The sequence below is a fragment of the Castor canadensis genome, chromosome 18, assembly GCF_047511655.1.
Source record: "Castor canadensis chromosome 18, mCasCan1.hap1v2, whole genome shotgun sequence".
Taxonomy (NCBI): domain Eukaryota; kingdom Metazoa; phylum Chordata; class Mammalia; order Rodentia; family Castoridae; genus Castor; species Castor canadensis.
This window is the reverse complement of record NC_133403.1, coordinates 33,954,440-33,975,067: the sequence shown is the minus strand read 5'-3', so window position 1 is coordinate 33,975,067 and position 20,628 is coordinate 33,954,440. Positions and strand designations below refer to the sequence as shown.

The window sequence follows — 20,628 nt, the reverse complement described above, 5'->3', positions numbered from 1 at the left end:
GAGAACTTGTACCACAACCTTGCCACTACCCAGTCCTGCCTGAACACTGAAAATTCTTCAATTGAATGAATATAGGTAAGCCTCTAACCAACAACTTGGCCTCTGATGCATAAATCTTAATGCAGAAACATAAGAAATATGAAAATACAAGGCAACATGACTCCTCCAAAAGTAAACAATTGCACAATAATGAACTCTAGTGGTAGGGAAATGGATGGAATCTCAGACAAAGAATTTAAAAAAATGACTGAGAATGATCAACAAAATTAAAGGACTCAATAAACACCTGAATGAATTCAAAGAAAGTACAAATAAATAGCTAAATGAAATAAGGAAAACAAGGCAGGATAATAAAGAGGGATTTAGAAGAGATAGAAATCCAAGGGAAAAGTCAAATTAAAATTCTAAAAATGAAAAGCTCAGTAAGTCAAATAAAAAACTAAATTGAAATGCCTTCCCAATAGACTGGATCAAGTTAAAGACATAATATGAGGGATCAAAGATGAAGGTAGATGAATTACAACATTCAATCAACAATTTTTTTTAAAAAATGACAGTATGAATGGATCATACAAGACCTTTAACTACCAATAAAAGACCAAACCTATGAATAATGGGCATAGAAAGAGAAGAAGTCCAAGATAAGCTTGTGAAAGAGATGGTCATCCAAATATAGGAGGCTTTTAGAACACCAAACAGACGAGACCAGAGAGAAACCTCTCCATGTCATATTATAGTTAAAACATTAATTATACAGAACAGGGAAAGAAAATTGAAAGGTGCAAGAGAAGCACCAAGACACTTCTCAAAAGACCCATCAGAGTAACAGCAGATTTCACAACAGAAATTCAAAACCAAGGAGGGCATGGAATGATGTATTTCAAGTCCTGAAAGAAAATAACTGTCAACCTAGCTTATTGTATCCAGCAAAGCTATCATTCATAATATAAAAGCCTCCTATGATAAACACAAATTAAAGAAATTCATAACAACTAAACCTGCAAATCACTTAAAGGAATCTTACAGAAGAGGAAGATAAATACAACCATGAGAATACTGGAAAGAATAAATCTCACTAGATGAGTAGATAAGCAAATGAGGGACAAAAACAAAAAAAGGACAGGAATAGCTACATAACTTTCAATAATAGCTCTGAATGTTAGTACTCTGAATTCTGTACTCAACAGACACAGAATGATGGAGTAGATTAAAGAACATGACCCAATCATTTTTGCATATGAGAAAAACACCACTGGCAAGGACAAATACAGGCTTAAAGTGAAAGGATGGAAAAAGATATACAAGCAAATGGAGCACCAAAGAAAGCAGAAGTAGCCATTCTTATATCTGACAAAGCAGACTTCAAGCTAAAATCACCCAGAAGAGACAAAGAAGGTCACTTTTTATTGACAAGGAGACTCCTCCATTAAGAGGATATAACAAGGGCTGGGTGAGTGGCTCAAGCAGTAGAGTGCCTGCATAGCAAACATGAGGTCCTGAGTTCAAACCCCAATACTGCAAAAAAGAAAAAGGAAAGAAAAAAGAGGATATAATGATTGTAAGAATATACCAAGTGAATGTCGGTGTACCAATTTTATAAAACAAACATGACTGGACATAGGGACAGATGGACTTCAACACAAGAGCAGTACGTTATTTCAATATCCCATTCTTACCAAAAAAGAGGACATCTAGAAAAAAAAACGAAACAAAGCAAAACAAAGAAGCAAAGAAACTTCAGAGTTAAATGACACTACAGAACACATGGACTTAATAGACATCTATAGATGTAATGCAGAACAAGCAAACTTCTCAGCAGCCCACAGAACTTTCTCCAAAGTAGATTACAGGATATAAAAATGAAATAATGTCTTACATTTTATCAGACTACAATGAACTAAAACTAGAAATCAATAACAAAAGAAACTACAGAAAAATCCAAACACATGGAGGCTGAATGATCACTAGGTCATCAAAAAATAAGGGGGAAATAAAAAAATTTACAAGAAATTGATAACAGAACATTCCAGAACCTATGGGATATGATGAAGTAGATCTTAAGAGGGAAGTTTAGAGCTATGAGTGCCTTCATTAGAAATTCAGAGAGTGCTTGCTTCGGCAGCACATATACTAAAATTGGAATGGTACAGAGAAGATTAGCATGTGCAAGAATGACACACAAATTCATGAAGTGTTCCATATTAAAAAAAAAAGAAAGAAATTCAGAGAGATCTCAAATAAACAACCTAGTGATGCACCTCAAGGTTTTAGAAAATGAAGGTTGGCAGAGTGGCTCAAGCAGTAAGACCACCTACCAAGCAAGCATGAGGTCCTAAGTTCAAACCCCAGTGCAGCGAAAAAAAAAAAAGAAAGGTTTTAGAAAAAATAAGAGCAAGTCAACCCCCAAACTAACAGAAAGAAAGATCAGAGCTAAACTTGCTGAAGTGGAGCCAAAAAGAACAGTGCAGAGCATGGATGAAACAAAGAGCTGGTTTTTTGAAAGGAGAAAGAAGACTGACCAACTCTTAGCCAAACTAATTGAAAGAGAAGATCCAAATTAATAAAATTAAAGATGAAAATGGTTACATTACCACAGATACCATTGAAATACTGAGGAGATATAGGGGTTATTTTGAAAATGAATACTCCAATAAATTGGAAAATCTTGAAGAAATGGGTAAATTTCTAGACATACAACTTATCGAAATTGAACCAAGAAGATAAAACTAATTTAAACAGATCAATGAGTAATGAGATGGAAACAGTAAAAAACAAACAAAAAAATCCAAAAACTTCCAATAAAGAAAAGCCGCACATTGGTTGAATTCTACCAGATCTTTAAGGAAGAACTAATACCAATGTTCCTCAGACTATTCCACAAAATACAAATAGAGCAACACTTTGAACTCACTCTCTGAAGTCAGTATTACCCTGATACACAAACAAGAATACAATAACAAAAAAGAAAACTATAGACCAATTTCCTTGATGAACACAGATGCAAAAATTCCCCCAAAACATTTGCAAGCTGAATTCAATAATAAATTAAAAAGATCAGACATCATGATCAAGTTGGCTTCCTTCTAGGGATGCAAACATTGTTCAACATACAGAAATTGATAAAGATGATACAGCACATAAAGAGAAGCAAGGACAAGAGCCACATCATCATCTCAGTAGATGCAGAAAGTCTTTGACAAAATCTAACATCATTTCATGATAAAAGCATGAACAGAAAGGAACTAGGAATAGTGTCCAGGCATGGGGGTCACACACCTGTAATTCTAGCTACTTGGGAGGCAGAAATCATGGATTGAGGCCACTTGGAACAAAGTTAGCAAGGAGCTAGTGGAGTGGCTTAAGTGGTAGAGCACCTGCCTATCATGCACAAGGCCCAGAGTTCAAGCCCCAGTACCACTGAGGGCAAAAAAGAAAAAAAAAAGAAAGAAAAGAAACTAGGAATAGAAGGCTTATACATCAACATAAGAAATAAAGTCCAGCTTTATAGCCAACATTATACTGAGTGGAAAGAAACTGAAAGCATTCACTCTAAAATCAAGAGAATAGTGTTCACTATCACTACCCTTCATCAACACAGTGCTTGATTTTTTAGCCAGAGCAACAAGGCAAGAGAAAGACACAACGAATACAAACATGTATGATCCTATGCTTAAAAGACCCTAGAGACTCCACTAGAAGACTCTTAGATCTGATGTACACTTTCAGCCATGTAGCAGGATACAAATTCAATATACAACTCCCCAAAAACCAAAAAGCATAGTTGCTTTTCTGTACATCAGCAATGAACTTTTACTGAGAAAATCAGGAAAGCAAAAACCCCTAACAACCCAAACCAAATTAAACTAAAAAAATTAAACAAAAACCCAGTCATAAAACTTAACCACACACATTAAAGACCTCTAAAATGACAACTCTGAAGCACTGAAGAAAGAAACTGTATAAGACAGAAAGACCTCCCATGTCCATGGATCAGAATTAATACTACAAAAATGGCTATACTATCGAAAACAATCCAGTGAAATCCCCATAAAAATTCCAATGTCACAGAAATAGTAAAAACAATCCTAAAATTTGTGTAGAAACACAAAAGATACCCCCTCCATAGGCAAATCACTCCTGAGCAAAAAGAACAATGGTAGAGGTATCACAGTATTGTATTTCAAACTATACTACAAAGAGATAGTAACAGAATGGTACTGTCACAAAAACAGACACTCAGACCAACGGAATAGAACAGAAGATCCAGAAATAAGCCCGAGTTGGTACCACCACCTCAGTCTTAACAAATGCACCAAGATTACACACTGGAGAAAAGACAGCCTCTTTAACAAATAGTGCGGGAAAAACTGGATATCCACATGTATAGGAGTAAAACTAGATCCTTATCTCTCACCCTGCACAAAAATCAACTCAAAATGGATCAAAGACTTTAATGTAAGAGCTGAAACTTTAAAACTACTGCAGGAGAACAAAGGGAAAACACTGCAAAGTATAAAGCATAGGTGAGGACTTTCTGAATAGGACTCCAATTGCTTAGGAAATAAGAAAAATTAACCAGTGTGATTGTTTCAAATCAAAATCCTTCTGTACATCTAAAGAAATAATCAACTAAGTGAAGAGACAGCTTATATGATGGAAGAAAATCTTTTCCAGCTATTCATGTAACAGGAGATTAATAAAGAATTAAGAAAACACCATAAACACCCAAATAACAAGTAGTTCAATCAATGAATGGCCAAATGAGCTGAAAAGATACTTTTCAAAAGAAGTATAATAAATACATGAAAAAATATTCAACACCCTCAGCCATCAAAACTACATTGAGATTCCACCTCACTCCAGACAGAATGTTTCAAGAAAACAAAACAATAGCTGGGTGCTGGTGGCTCATACCTATAATCCTAGTTGCTTGGGAGGTTGAGAGAGGCAGGTTCAAGGCTCTAGGTCCATCTGGGGTCACTAGACCCCATCTCCAAAATAACCAAAGCAAAACAGACTGGAGGGGTGGCTTAAGCCGCAGAGCTCCTACTTTGTAGGCACAAACCCCAGTCCCATTAAAAACAAAAAACAAAAAACAAGAAATCAACAAATGCTGGCAGGCTGGGGGGCAGCATGGAGAGAAGGAAGTCTTATTCACTGGGAATGTAAATTACTCCAGTCACTGTGGAAATCAGTATACGGGCTCTTCAGAGAAAGAAAACAGAACTCCCAAATGACCCAACCATCCCAATTCTGGGTATATATTCAAAGAAGCAAAGTCTGCTTACTATAGAGACACCTGTACACCCATGTTTATCATAGCACTCTTTACAATGCCCACACTATGGAGTCAGCCTCAACACCCATCAACTGATGAATGGATAAAGAAAATGTGGTACACATACACAATGGAGTTTTGCTCACTAGCAAGAATAATGAAATCACGTTATATGCTGGAAAACGGATGGAACTGGAGATCATCATGTCATGTGAAATAAACATAACAGTCCCACAAACGTAAGTACTGTGAGGTTTCTCTCACTTGTGGAAGTTAGTGGAGAACAAAGCAAACCAAGGTCATGACAATTCAAGGTGGACTAATGGAAAGGTGGAAAGGGAAGTGAAAAGGAGGGAGGAAGGGGAAATACGAAAGAGTAACAGGGAGCAAATATGATCAATATGCATGTATAAAATGTAACAATGAAACTTCTCACTGCATACAATTCAACACATGCCAACTAAAAATAAAACCAATAAAACAAAACTCTTTCTCTGGGGGTGTAACTCAGTGGTGGAGAGCTCACTCAGCATGTGCGAGGCCCTGGGTTCAATTCCCAGCTACAGACATACAAATAGAGTTCTGGCTTTTAAAAACTAAGACTGTGTTCAAATGTCAGGAGCAAAGAAAAGCTGATGTGAACTCAGTAACAGAACACACCTGGAAAGTGGATGTTTTGGGCATCTGGAGCCTGGGAAAGACCTTTGAAGGCAATAACCAAGGGGAGACTTGACCATTTACTGGGATTTGTAGAAAATAATTTATTTATTTTTTGTGTACTGGGGATTGAACTCTGGACCTAATGCATGCTTTACAAGTGACTTGTTCTCCTAGCCCTTAAGAAACAAATTATTAACCCTCATAAAAAAAGGCTGCAGAGGTAGCTCAGTCATTGAGCAATTGCCTAGCCTGTGTGAGCCCTGGGATCAATCTCCAGCACTGAAAAAAAGAAAAAGTCTAAAAAATGGAATCAGATATCATTATTATTATTATATATAAATGCTCATTAAGGTTATTTATAAGCAATGCTATTTGGAACTAGAGATATGAAAAAAAGAATCAGCTTAAAACACAAGCATGTTTCTTACATTTATAAAGTAATCACTAATTAGAACATTCAGAATCCTCTCGCTCATACAACCTATCTACAGAGACTGTACCTATCTGCAGAGACTGGAAATTTGAAAATTATTTCCATGTTTGCTGTGGACATGTGCAAGATTTACTGAAGTTTTATCCTGGTTAAAAGACAGAACAAGTTATAGGAAACTACAAAGAATCAATGCTTCAGAACAGAGAAGGGAGGGGCTAAATAAGGATGTAGCTCGGTGTGGAGTGCTTGCCTAGCTGTGCAGGGTGCTGAGTTCCATCCCCAGCATTGCACAAAAAAACAAAAACAAACAAACAAAAACAACTATTAACAAGGTCCAGCTTTCTAGTGCTCTGTACTGTATTTTGCCTGGTTACCACCTCTAATATTTCCAGTTTTAGCCTTGAAACTTACATTCATGCTTAAAATTCCAGTAGATTCAATGGTCTCAGTAGCTGTGAGCAAGATCACCAATTCAAAACACATTTACTTAGAGTTTACAATGTATTCTTAACCATTCTCCAGCTGGGCCTTTCTGCTACTTTATAAACAAATACAAAAAATTAAACAGGAGCTTTTTATTTTGCCGTATTGTGTCTCCACTAAATCCAAAAGAACAGACCTAAACTTTTTCCTTTAGGTGGTTTACGGGAGATATGCTGAGACCGACAAGTGGCACTAGAAACCCATAAACTTGACAGTGAGTATAAGCGAATTTTACAAAAATGACCTTGCCAAGCCTCATTTATTTTTATTTTTTTTTACAGTTTTTAATATCTCATTCATTAATACTGCTAGTTTCTAAATTACTTATATAAGTCCAAACACAGAGTTATCTCATCAGATTAATACTCTCAATATAACACAGGTTCTACAAGAGCTCTGTGAGTTCACAATTCATTTCAAGCTTATTTCCTGGCAAAGATCTGTGTAAAGCTATAAACTTCAGAGTTGACCAGAATTAGAGTATTTAGGTACAAAACCACTGATTGCTATTGTTTATGGCTTACTAGCATGACCATGATTCATAAAAAGTACCAATTAGCAGTACTGAGACCATGGATTTCTTCTTCACCATTCATTCATTCAATCAATACTAGGTATTCATAATTTGTCAGTACTGCATTAAGTGCTAGGGATAGAACTATGAGTAAAAAAGACCAGAATCCTCTAGAAAGACAGACAATAAGAAAAATGAAATCATAATAAAGAATATAAATCACTACTGTGACATATGCTATGAAGTACAAGAACCAACAACGGAGGATGTGACTTAGGGAGGTCGGGAAAGCCTTCCCTGAAGGAACTATTTTAAGCTAAGAGTTAAAGGACATGCGGAAGAGGAAGATAGGTGGGAAAACATTGCACAGAATGGTTTATGTAAGAAAGGCACTATGAAAGATTATCAAAAGAAAGCAATTAGAGCTCCAGCAATGGGAATGAGGGACAGAGTTCAGGTATAGACAAGGGTCACATCACCCTGTAGGCTATAGGGATTTTGATCTTATTCTAAGAACAGGGGAGAGGCCTTAAAGACTTTATAGCAAAATGGGGATGTATCAGACTTGCATTTTATTCAACTTCACTGAGGTGAGAAAAACAGATTGGAGAGACCAAAGTGGGCTACTGCAGTTGTCCATGTAAGAGATGATATAGTCTTCTAAAAAATTAGTGTATATCAATTGTACAGGGGACTTTACTGTGGTATTTTCATATGTACATATAATGTACTTTGATCAAACTCAGCCCCTCTTTCTAACCTCCCATTTCCCTCCTCACTTTTTTAATACAAATTTTAGCAGGTTTCATTATTTCGTACATACATATAACATACTTCAATCGTATTCATCTCTCTCACTGAGATTCTCCTTTTCCTTTCTTCTCTCCCACTGGTTCCTCCCCTCAAACAGTCCTCCTTTTATACATGTCATCTTATTATTTTTAAGGTCTATTCCACACATGAGAGACAATGTGATATTTGTATCTGGCTTATTTTGCTTAACATGATGATCTCTAGCTCCATCCATTTTCCTTCAAATTTGCATTCTTCTTATGGCTAAATAGTACTCCGTTATACAGACATGTCACATTTTCTTTATCCATTCACACAATAGTCTTTTTGGCTATAGTGGTGCTGATATGAGTAACAAGAGGGAAAATCTATTTGACTGGGAGTATGGCTCAAGTGGTAGAGCACTTGCCCAACAAGTGCAAGACCCTGAGTTCAAACCTCAGTACTGCCCAAAAAAAAAAAAATCTATTCACTGTGCGGGAAGCATAAACACATTAATATTACTGTGGCAGATGGGAAAATCCATTTTTAGGGTACTACCTCTGAATCCACTAGAGATAAAAGGTTAAAGCTTGTTTTTAAGCTTGACATAAGGTGTCAGTTAATTCCTTTTTAATGTTTCTTTGTGCCTTATGGGTGTGTTTGGGCCTGTACTGTTCACTTTTGTATAGATGATGCAGACTTAACGATTACATTTCATTGTCAGTGCTTCTGGGTATTTTTATGATTTATCTGGTCTATCATTAGCAAAAAAATACATACAATTAGTACCTACTTTACACAGGGCATTGTGCTAGCCTTTCATTGAAACAGTCCTCATCTTCAAAGATACATACTAGCTAAATAGACAGGACTTAGCCCCAAAAGCAATCACCAAATCTTCTGCAAGGTAGGTCTCCTTTTGTTCCTATCACAAATGGCTTGTTAGTAAGTTTCAAAGCATGCTTGGTTTATTATGTTTGCTGTGAAACATTAGAACTTTGACAAAGGTCTGGCTGCTTTCTTAAATACAAGAGTCAAATAGAGATTGGAGACATTCTGTGACCCTGGCCAAGAGCGACTCAGATGTGATGAATTTATTATAAAGTAATAGAAGGAAAGTAGGAAAAGATGACTGAAGACTGTATCTGAGGAAGATGCATACGTTCAGAGTGTTTCCATTTTGAAGATGTTCAAGCCTAGACAAAACCAAATTACATTGTTCAGACATGCAAAAGTAATGAGCTAAATATAGAGAAACGCAAGAACACAATCACCATAAAAATTAGGACAGTGGACATTCATCAAGGAGGGAAAGCGCTGTGACGGAGGAGGACACATGAGGAGGAGGACACAGGGGCGTCTGGGGTATGGTAGTGTACTACCTCTTGACCTAGGTGGTGTTTACATAGGGATTTACCCTTTAATTAGTTTTTAAATTAAGTATTTTTTTTTTGTTATTTTCTTGGCTGTGCTGGGATGGAACCTAAGGCTTTACGCTTGCTAGGCAAGCTTCCAACTACTGAGCCACATGTCCAGCCCAATTGTTTATTAAAAGATATGCATGTATTATACATACTTCTTTTATGTATGATGCATTCATAATGAAAAATGCTTTTAAAAAGTACCTATGTGAACAAAGAAGACAGGACTTTGATTGGTTCTGCCAGCCCTTTTTGTGTTGGTTATTTCTGGGATAGTTTACTTTCTGCCTGGGTCAGAATCCTCCTATTTTATGTTTCCACATAGCTGAGATGATAGGCTGAGATGGAGTTTTGTGAACTTTTTGCAAGAGCTGGCTTCAAACCGCAATTCCCTCAATCTGCCTCCTAAAAAGCACTAGTAGCTGGTGCTAGGCTTAGACTAATACTCTTTAGGAAATATTTGTTATTTTGATGAAGCGAACTTTTCAGATTATCTAGATCACTTTACATAATGAATTTCAGGTGAATGGGCTGTATTAACATTTCAGTTATTTCTCATCAGGAGACAGTCACATTCTTGGAGTTGAAACTTGGGCTAGCCTTAAACCTAAAATACTTGACATGATTGTTACTAAAAATCTTTGTCCACTTCTCTGAATAGCTGTCTGTTCACCTGTTTGTCCATCCATCCATCCATTCATCCAATATTTATCTAATTCCTGCTATTATCACACGTTATACTAGTTCCTGGGAACAGAGCAATGAGCAAGATAGACAACTCTGTCCTCATGATGCTTATCCTGAGGGACACAGATGAATAAGAAAACTTTTTAGTTAATTACAACTGTGCTAAGTGCAACAAAGTACAAACACGGGGTGCTAAGAGATCATAAAAATAAAAGCCTGCAGCCAGGCACCAGTGGCTCACGCCTGTCATCCTAGCTACTTAGAAGACTGATCTGGAGGACAGCAGTTCAAAGCCAGCCCAGGCAAATAGTTTGTGAGACCCTATCTCAAAAAAAAAATCCATCACAAAAAAGGGCTGTGGAGTGGCTCAAGGTGTAGGCACTGGGTTCAAGCCCCAGGACCGCAAAAAAAAAAAAAAACAAAAAAAGGATAAGTAAAACCCCGCACTTATTGTAGGAGAGGGGAACAGCACACAGACATCCCACAGAGCACAGAGCTTGGCATCCACAGGAAACATTCAGGGCACGACTTCAACCTTTAACTTTCTTGGACCACCACTGACTTGAATGAAGCCTAGAATCCTGGGACTGACATTTCATTGCCTTTGCAGTAGGCATCATTTTCTTGTGGAAAAACTAGGGAAATCAAGCATATTCTCCAAGTAATAGCTGTGCATTAAGAATGTGTACAGCTCAAACTTTATTCATCTTATCTATCTCAATGATTCTCTTATTACTCACAAAATAAACTGCTCCAAAACTTCCATGTCCAATTTCATGCAGATCAATGAAAAGCTCTTCAGGATCATCTTTGTAGAACAGGTCAGCAATCTCTGGGTCCTTCGGCACCCCTTTCGGCATGGTGACCTCCACTGTGAGCACTTTGCCTTCTGAGAGCCCAGTAAGTTGTATCTCGCATTGAGGGCTTTTTAATTTTTACCAATCTTCAGTACCTATAGAAAAATGGGTTTAACCATTGAATTATTTATAACGTTTTTTGTTTGATAGCAATACAAATATTAAAAAGTATCTTGGGCTTATAACTCCATATAAGAAAGACAAGAAACTCAAATGAAAAATAGGCAAAGTATCTGAATAGACATTTCTGCAAAAAACACACAAATGGCCATTAACATATGTAAAGATGCCCAGCATCATTAGTTTATGAGAGAATGAGAATTAAAATCACAGAGATACCATTTCCTACTCGCTAGGATGGTTATAATCACAATGATAAGTATTGCCAGGCACAGTGGCTCATTGCCTGTAATCCCACAACCAGGGAGGCAGAGACTGGGAGAATCATGATTCCAGGCCAGCAAAAAGTCAGTGCAATTCCATCTCAATCAATAACTAGGCGTGGTGGTACATGGGAAGTGTAAAGTAGTAGGATCACAATCCAGGTTGGCCTGGGCATAAATGTGAGACCCTATCCCCAAATAACTAAAATAAAAAGAGCCAGGGTGTGGCTTAATTCTAGAGCCTCTCCCTGCGTTCAACCCCAGTTATCACTGGAAAACAGCAGTTCATCAAACTTAAACACTGAGATACCATTTACCCAAGAAATACCATTCCTAGTATATACCCTAGAGTAATGGAAACATACAACCACACAAAAACTTGTGCCCAAGCATTACTCATAATAGCCAGAAGGGGAAATAATCCAAATATCCATTAACTGGTAAATGAATAAACAAAATGTGGACTATCCACACAGTGGATTATTACCCTGCCATAAAAGAGGATAAAGTAATAGTTCATGCTACAACATGAATGACCCTTGTAAATATTATGCCAAGTGAAAAGGGCCACCACAAGAGACTACATATGGTATGACTCCATTCATATAAAATTCCCAGAATAGGCAACTCAACAGAGACAGAAAGTAGATCTTTGGTTCCTAGGAGGGTTGGGGAGTGACAGGTAAGGGGTATGGGGTTTCCCTTCAGGGTGATAAAATGTCACAAAACTGACTGTGGTGATGATTGTGTAGTTCTGTGACTGTACTAAAAACATCAACCACACATGTTGAATGGGTGAATTACACAGTATGTACATTGTATCTTAACAATGCTGTTACCAAAAAGTACTTTGGTAAAATCAATATTAAATAATACTATGCATCAGGTACAGTAAACACCTTCCATGTACTGTCTGTCTCCTTTCATCTCCATAGCAGTTTCAGAATGTTTTGACTTCATCTTAATTTTGTAGAACAAACTAAGCCTTTGAGGGGCAAAGCTACTTCCCCATAGTCAGAAGGCACGATTCCAAACCAAGACCTAACAAGACCCATGCTTTTGTTTTCCATATGACATAGTCATACAATTCTTTATTACCCAGTAGAAGAAACTACTATAATCTGAAAATTATGCTAAATAGCCCCTTAACGAGGCACCTGTTCCACTGCTATACTAAACACTTTGAGCTCAAAGTTCTGATTTTAACTTGCCTATGTTAATCTGCCAATAGTTACATATATTTATTTAGTTTAAGTGTATCCTTTTCCTTATCTTTTGAAAAATATTAAAATGTTAACTTTCATCTCTACTTTTTGTTGTAAATAATATCTCCCTTCTGCACACAGATAATTACTCTTCTCTTCCCGTGATAGTTCACAGTAGAGTTTGTGTTTCTTCCTTGACCCACGAGCTAACTAAGCTATAAGTCTGGCTGTTGGTCAGTAAGAGTACTTTTTCAAAGCATGAGCCAATGGGTTTCGTTCTAGAAGAGAAAAAGGTCATCAATTTAAAAAGTGAAACTGACAGTGCTAAGAGGTATTTTTCTCTTGTGACGTTAACAGCGTTGGGTGACAATGTACGTTACTTTATACATTTAGTCTAGCTAACATTAGCACATGCAGGTCAACAACCTGACAATCTGCCCACCTACCAACTCTTTCTTTCATTCAAGAAATACTCATTGAGTGCTTACTATGTGTCACACACCATGCTGTGCTGGGTGTTGGAGACAGAATGTGTTTCCCATCCTTAAAGGGCTTAAAGTCAAATGGGTAACAGACATTAAATTATAATAGCACAAATGACACAATAGCTATAGCTGATTGTTATTATGAAGAAAAAGCAAATATTTTAAATACAAAGATATAACAGTCTGACTCAGAGTAGTTAAGAGCACTCCCATTAAGGAAAAAATAAAAGTAGTTCACTTAATATGATCAATGAAAAAGCTGGAAGGAGAAAACACAAAACTGCTGTTAAGCCAAGGAAAATCACAAAAGGTCTTTTACACCATATTAAGAACTCTGGACTTTATCCTGAGGGCAACAGGTTGCCATGGACGGCTTCAAATAGGAAAAGGGATGGCCTGCCAACACTGCATCTGTTGTGCTGGGCAGCTGTCCCGCCAATGCGTGGGCACCAGTACCCAGCATAAAGCCACTGCATCAATACTGTGAGAGAAGTAACTGAAGTCTAGTCTGTCACTCAGGGAACAGAGAAGACAAAATGAGAGCTCAAAAAGTGTTTTTGCCTCCATTGTTTATGTCTGAGAACAGAAAAAGACAACAGTGGAGTAAATCAAAGACATGCCTTTTTGGGGACTAGGAATAAAAACAATTGAGACAGACTTTAAGAAAAACAAAAAGATCTGGGATCTACGTTTATGGGAGCTAAAATCTTTCCAATCACTGAAACACATTTTAAACTTTTGCATATTTTGGCTTCAGTGAGCACAAAGCTTAGTATTGTGGACAACCATTTGGAGTAAAAACATGGATGAGTATGCCATAATGTAGACTAAAATGACTTCTGAAGAAATAAATATTTAAATGAAAAGATAGGACCATAAAAGCTTCTAGAATTAATTAAAGTGAATACTTAATTACTAAGCAATATATAGAGGCAATAGTTATAAACTAAAATCAATAATCTTGACTATATATAATTAACAACTTCTTTATTAAAAAAAACAACATAATGAAAGGATTTCTGTAAGATGGAGTAACAGTAAAGGACTTCTGTAGATTTATTATCTGTCACCAGGAACAGCTAAAACACTGGATAAAACATGAATGATAGTATCTGAAGACAATGGCTACCAGGCAAATAAGGACATAGAGCCCTGACATAAGAGAAGCAAATGATGGGAGCCACACTGCCCCCTGCTTCGTGCCCTGGAGTTCCCAGACCATGGTGATAAGAGGACTTGTCCAGTTAGAAGCTTGGGGGGTGACTAAGAAAAGAGTGGTGTAAGGAGAGGTGACATGGATCTGCAGAGGGCTCCCCTCCATCTTTAGCAGGGTACTGATTAATGCACAAACGTGAGAGAACCTCCCCTGTCCAGGAAAACACTACCTGAAAGGAACAAAGCAAAAGGCATGGGAGCGACAAAGGGCTGTGCATGGTGGCTGCTCCCACAAGCCCAGATAGGAAAGCTCCAGGCTCATGGGCATCCTTGAGGGAATGCAGAAGAGTCCTGTCTTATTTAGGGAATGATTCACTATAGACTCAACACTGGTCTGTGATGTCTAACAAATTTTAATAGCAACACCTAAAAGGAGGAAATTATTTCCAAGTAACAGAACTGTATCCCAAGATCAAGTTCAGGAGCATTTAAAGAAATATAAAAATATTCAGCATCCAAAACAGTAAAATTCACAATGTCCAATTTTCAATAATAAATTATCAGGCATTCATAGTAGCAGAAAAACATGACTTATAATGAAAAAAATAACTGAAATCAATGTCGGGACATCAGGATACAGTATAACTATATTCCATATATTTAAAAAGTTAGAGGAAATAATGAACACACAAAGTAGAGAGAGATATAAAGAGACTCAAACTGAACCTCTGGCTTGAAAAGAAAAATGTACAGCATGGGATGAAGACTAGATGAGACTTTGCAGCAAGAAGGTTAGTGAACTTGAAGATCTACCGAGAGAAACAGTCCAAAATGAAACACACAGAGAAGAGGGACTAGTAAAACAAAGTGAAAAAAACCCAACCAACGAAACAAAAAAACCAAAAACAACAACAAAAACCCCAAACCAACCAATCAGAGCATCAATGAACCCAATTTATTTATTTAATTTTTATTGTTTTATTATTCATATGTGCACACAATGCTTGGGTCATTTCTCCCCCCTGCCCCCACACCCTCCCTTACCACCCACTCCGCCACCTCCCTCTCCCCCCCACCCCCTCAATACCCAGCTGAAACTATTTTGCCCTTATCTCTAATTTTGTTGAAGAGAGAGTATAAGCAATAATAGGAAGGAACAAGGGTTTTTGCTGGTTGAGATAAGGATAGCTATACAGGGAATGACTTGCATTGATTTCCTGTGCATGTTTCCCTTTCTAGGTTAATTCTTTTTGATCTAACCTTTTCTCTAGTTCCTGGTCACCTTCTCCTATTGGCCTCAGTTGCTTTTAATGTATCTGCTTTAGTTTCTCTGTGTTGAGGGCAACAAATGCTAGCTAATTTTTTAGGTGTCTTACCTATCCTCATATCTCCCTTGCGTGCACTCGCTTTTATCTTGTGATCAAAGTCCAATCCCCTTGTTGTGTTTGCCCTTGATCTAATGTCCACATATGAGGGAGAACATACGATTTTGGTCTTTTGGGCCAGGCTAACCTCACTCAGAATGATGTTCTCCAATTCCACCCATTTACCAGCGAATGATAACATTTCAATCTTCTTCATGGCTGCATAAAATTCCATTGTGTATAGATACCACATTTTCTTAATCCATTCGTCAGTAGTGGGGCATCTTGGCTGTTTCTATAACTTGGCTATTGTGAATAGTGCCGCAATAAACATGGGTGTACAGGTGCCTCTGGAGTAACCTGGGTCACAGTCTTTAGGGTATATCCCCAAGAGTGGTATTGCTGGATCAAATGGTAAATCAATGTTTAGCTTTTTAAGTAGCCTCCAAATTTTTTTCCAGAGTGGTTGCACTAGTTTGCATTACCACCAACAGTGTAAGAGGGTTCCTTTTTCCCTGCAACCTCACCAACACCTGTTGGTGGTGGTGTTGCTAATGATGGCTATTCTAACAGGGGTGAGGTGGAATCTTAGTGTGGTTTTAATTTGCATTTCCTTTATTGCTAGAGATGGTGAGCATTTTTTCATGTGTTTTTGGCCATTTGAGTTTCTTCTTTTGAGAAAGTTCTGTTTAGTTCACTTGCCCATTTCTTTATTGGTTCATTAGTTTTGGGAAAATTTAGTTTTTTAAGTTCCCAATATATTCTGGTTATCAGAACTTTGTCTGATGTGTAAGCTGGCAAATATTTTCTCCCACTCTGTGGGTGTTCTCTTCAGTTTAGAGACCATTTCTTTTCATGAACAGAAGCTTTTTAGTTTTATGAAGTCCCATTTATCTATGCTATCTCTTAGGTGCTGTGCTGCTGGGGTTCCACTGAGAAAGTTCTCACCTATACCTAGTAACTCCAGAGTATTTCCTACTCTTTCCTGGATCAACTTTAGAGTTTGTGGTCTGATATTAAGATCCTTGATCCATTTTGAGTTAATATTGGTATAGAGTGATATACATGGATCTAGTTTCAGTTTTTTGCAGACTGCTAACCAGTTTTCCCAGCAGTTTTTGTTGAAGAGGCTGCTATTTCTCCATTGTATATTTTTAGCTCCTTTGTCAAATACAAGTTGGTTATAGCTGTATGGCTTCCTATCTGGGTCTTCTGTTCTGTTCCACTGGTCTTCATGTCTGTTTTTGTGCCAGTACCATGCTGTTTTTATTGTTATTGCTTTGTAATATAGTTTGAAGTCAGGTATCGTGATACCTCCAGCATTCTTCTTTTGACTGAGTATTGCCTTGGCTATTCATGGCCTCTTGTGTTTCCATATAAATTTAACGGTAGATTTTTCAATCTCTGTAATGAATGTCATTGGAATTTTGATGAGAATTGCATTAAACATGTAGATTACTTTTGGGAGTATAGACATTTTTACTATGTTGATTCTACCAACCCATAAGCATGGGAGATCTCTCCACTTTCTATAGTCTTCCTCAATCTCTTTCTTCAGAAGTTTATAGTTTTCCTTGTAGAGGTCATTCCATCTTTTGTTAGGTTTACACCTAGGTATTTGATTTTTTTTGAGGCTATTGTAAATGGAATTGTTTTCATACATTCTTTTTCAGTTTGAATGAACCCAATTTAATTGGCTAATTAGAGCCCCTGAAGGAGAGAAAAAGAGATGTCAGGACCAAAAAAAAAGAAAAAGAAAAAAGGAAAAAGAAAAAATTGAAGTAACAATGGTGAAAAAAAATACAAATTTCATGGATGTAAAGATCCATGAATATCTATGAAATTTCAAGTTCAAAAACATGAAATTACACCAAGGCCTATAATAATAAATACCTCAAAACTTGGGATAAAGAGAAAGTCACAAAACTAGCCAGAGGGAAAAAGGACACCTTATATATAAACAAGGAAAACAAGGATTCTTCCCTATAAATCTTACAAGGCAGAAGATGGCAAAGCGACATTCTGAAAGTGTTGACAGGAAAATGGTCAAACTAGAATTCTATACAAATCAAAATATCTTTGAAAAATGAAGGCAGAATAAAGGCCTTAGGACATACAAAGGCTGAAAAAATTCATGACCTAGCCATCGACACTATAGGAAATGCTGGAAGAATCACTCAGACAGAAGGAAAACCATATCAGATAGAATACAGATCTATACAAAAGAAGAAAAACAGAAGTGGTAACTACTGGGGAATTATGTAAGGCTTTCCCACTATTTAAATTTCTTTAAACTACAGTTGACTATTTAAATAAAATTAACAACATAGTGTGAGGTTTAGAACATATAATAGAAGTAAAATATGTGACAGTACAAAGTCCAGGAGGAGAGGAAATGGAGCATGTTGCTGTAACCTTGTTAAAGACTAAATATTATACATAAACATATATGCATACATTAAACATATACACAGATACTCTTTTCCTTTTCTTGAGGTTCTGCAGATCAAATTTATGGTTTCAGGCATGCTAGGAAAGCTGTACACTTAGCAATTCCCCCACCACCATAAATGTGTTCTTTAAGTATAAATACACAAATATGCTAAAAGTAAAGGGATGGAAAAAGACATGAATGATCAAAAGAAAGCCAAAATAGCTGTATTAACATAAGATAACATAGATTTCAAGGCATGTTACTACTGATAATGAACTCATTTCATCATGATAAAGAGATAATTCATCAAGAGGACATAGTAATACTAACTGCTTATGTGCCTAATAACAGGGCTTTACAATATATGGTTAAAAACCAATTGAGCTATAAGAAAAAATACACAAATCCATAACTCGAGTTGGAGATTTCAATATCCTTCTCTTGGCAATTGACAGAACAAGTAGACAGATAATCAATAAGGATATAGAACACTTTAAATAACACTATCAACCAATTTGATATATATTTACAACACAGCACTCTACCCAACAACATCAGAATGCATGTTCTTTTCAAGTATGTAGAGAACAATTGCTCAGGTATGTCATAGTCTAGCCCATAAAACAAGATTCAATACAGTAAAAAGATTTAAGATGTATGAAATATATTCAGAACACAATGGATTTAAACTAGAAATCTGTAACTGATAAGATATCTGAAAAATTATAACTATATTGAAATTAAACAGCACATTTTAAAATAACCCCTGGATCTAAGAACAAATCAGAAGAGAAATAAGATCATAATTTTGTGTCAGGCACTGGTGGCTCATGCCTATACTCCTAGCGACTCAGGAGGCAAAGATCAGGAGGATTGTGGTTCATATCAAACCTATACTGAGATTCCGTATTACCCCATCAGAATGTCAACCACCAAGAAAACAAACAGCAGCAAATGCTGGCAAGTACTGTTAGTAGGAATGTAAATTAGTGCAGCTCCTGTGGAAATCAGTATGGAAGATCCTCAAAAAACTAAAAATAGAACTGCCATATGATTCCGCTATAGCACTCCTGGGCACATGTCCAAAGGAATGGAGGTCAGCATACAAAAGAGACACTTTCACACCCAAGTTTTACAGCAGCACTATTCACAACAGCCATACTGGAATCAGCATAGGCAACAGCAACTGATGAACAGATAAAGAAAATGTGGCATATATACACAATGGAGCATTATTCAGCCATAAAGAATGAAATTATATTGTCTGCAGGAAAATGGATGTAACTGAAAACCATAATATTAAGTGAATAAGCCAGACTAAGAAGACAAATATTTCATGGTCTTGCTCATTAATGCAGTCAAGACTTTTCAAATGATGTATAAAAATAGGAGAATGAAATCAGATAAAATTGTTTATAAAAGAAGGGGAGGAAAAGGAGAAAGAGTAATAGAAGGGGTAACATCACAATGAAACACTTTTGTACAATTTATATATTCTAATAAAAGAGAGGGGAACAAGAAAACAAGGAAAGCTTGTTCTTTGAGAAAAGAAATCATATTTATGAATCGCTTCTCAGGCTGATAATATGAAAAAGAAGACACAAATGACCAATGTCAGGAATGGAAGAGGAGATATTAGTACAGACTCCACGGATATCAAGATAATCAGGAACAATCATGAACAGTGTTATGCAAATGAACTCAATAACTTAGATGAATGGACAAACACTTCCAAAGACAAAAACCACCACTGTTTACTCCAGAAAAAAAAAGAAAATCTGACTAACCCTGTATCTATTAAAGTAATTGAACTTGCATTAAAAAATCTTCCCATAGAGAAAATTCAATGCTCAGATGGCTTTCCCAGTGGTTCTACCAAAAGGAAAAAACACCAGTTCTACACAATTCTTCTAGAAAATAGAAAAAGAGAAATAGTTCCTGTGACTCATTCTAGGAGGCCTGCATTACTCTGATATCAAAAACAAAAGCACAATCCATAAAAAGGTAAAATTGACAAGTGAGACTTCATCAAGCTAAAAATGTTTGCTTTTGGAAAGACACTTAAGGAGATGAAAAGAGAAGCAGGTTATTGGAAGAAAATTTGTGCAATAACTATCTCATAATGGATTTGTATCCAGAAAATACAAAGAATCCACAAACTTAACAATAAGCCAATTTTTCAAATGGGCCAAATATGTGAACAGGCACCTCACAGAGGCAGATACATTAACAGCAAAATAAAGATGTTTGATATTACTACTCACTAGGGAGACACACACTAAAACCGTGATGAGATGTATTACACATCTACTAGAATGGCTAACACTGAGCCGGATGCCATGGCTCATGCCTGTAATCCTTACTACTCAACAGGCAGAGATTAGGAGGCTTGCTGTCAGAAGCAAGCTGGGCAAATAGTTCTTGGAACTCTATCTTGAAAAAAACCAATCACAAAAAGGGCTGGCAGAGTGGCTCAAGGAGTAGAGTACCTGACT

General features: G+C 36.8%; 1 protein-coding gene and 1 pseudogene across 3 annotated transcripts in view; one reads left to right on the top strand and one right to left on the bottom strand.

Moving 5' to 3' along the window:
• The window catches only part of Taok3 (TAO kinase 3), a 172,689-nt gene that overhangs the window by 78,371 nt on the left and 73,690 nt on the right, over nucleotides 1-20,628 (bottom strand). For all 3 annotated transcript variants that reach the window (XM_074060851.1, XM_074060852.1, XM_074060854.1), the window contains exon 3: nucleotides 10,991-11,202. In XM_074060851.1, the coding sequence (XP_073916952.1) occupies nucleotides 10,991-11,110 (120 nt within the window). In that variant the 5' untranslated portion in view covers nucleotides 11,111-11,202. The remainder of the gene's footprint in view (nucleotides 1-10,990; nucleotides 11,203-20,628) is intronic.
• LOC141419076 (U6 spliceosomal RNA) lies at nucleotides 2,107-2,206 on the top strand (annotated as a pseudogene).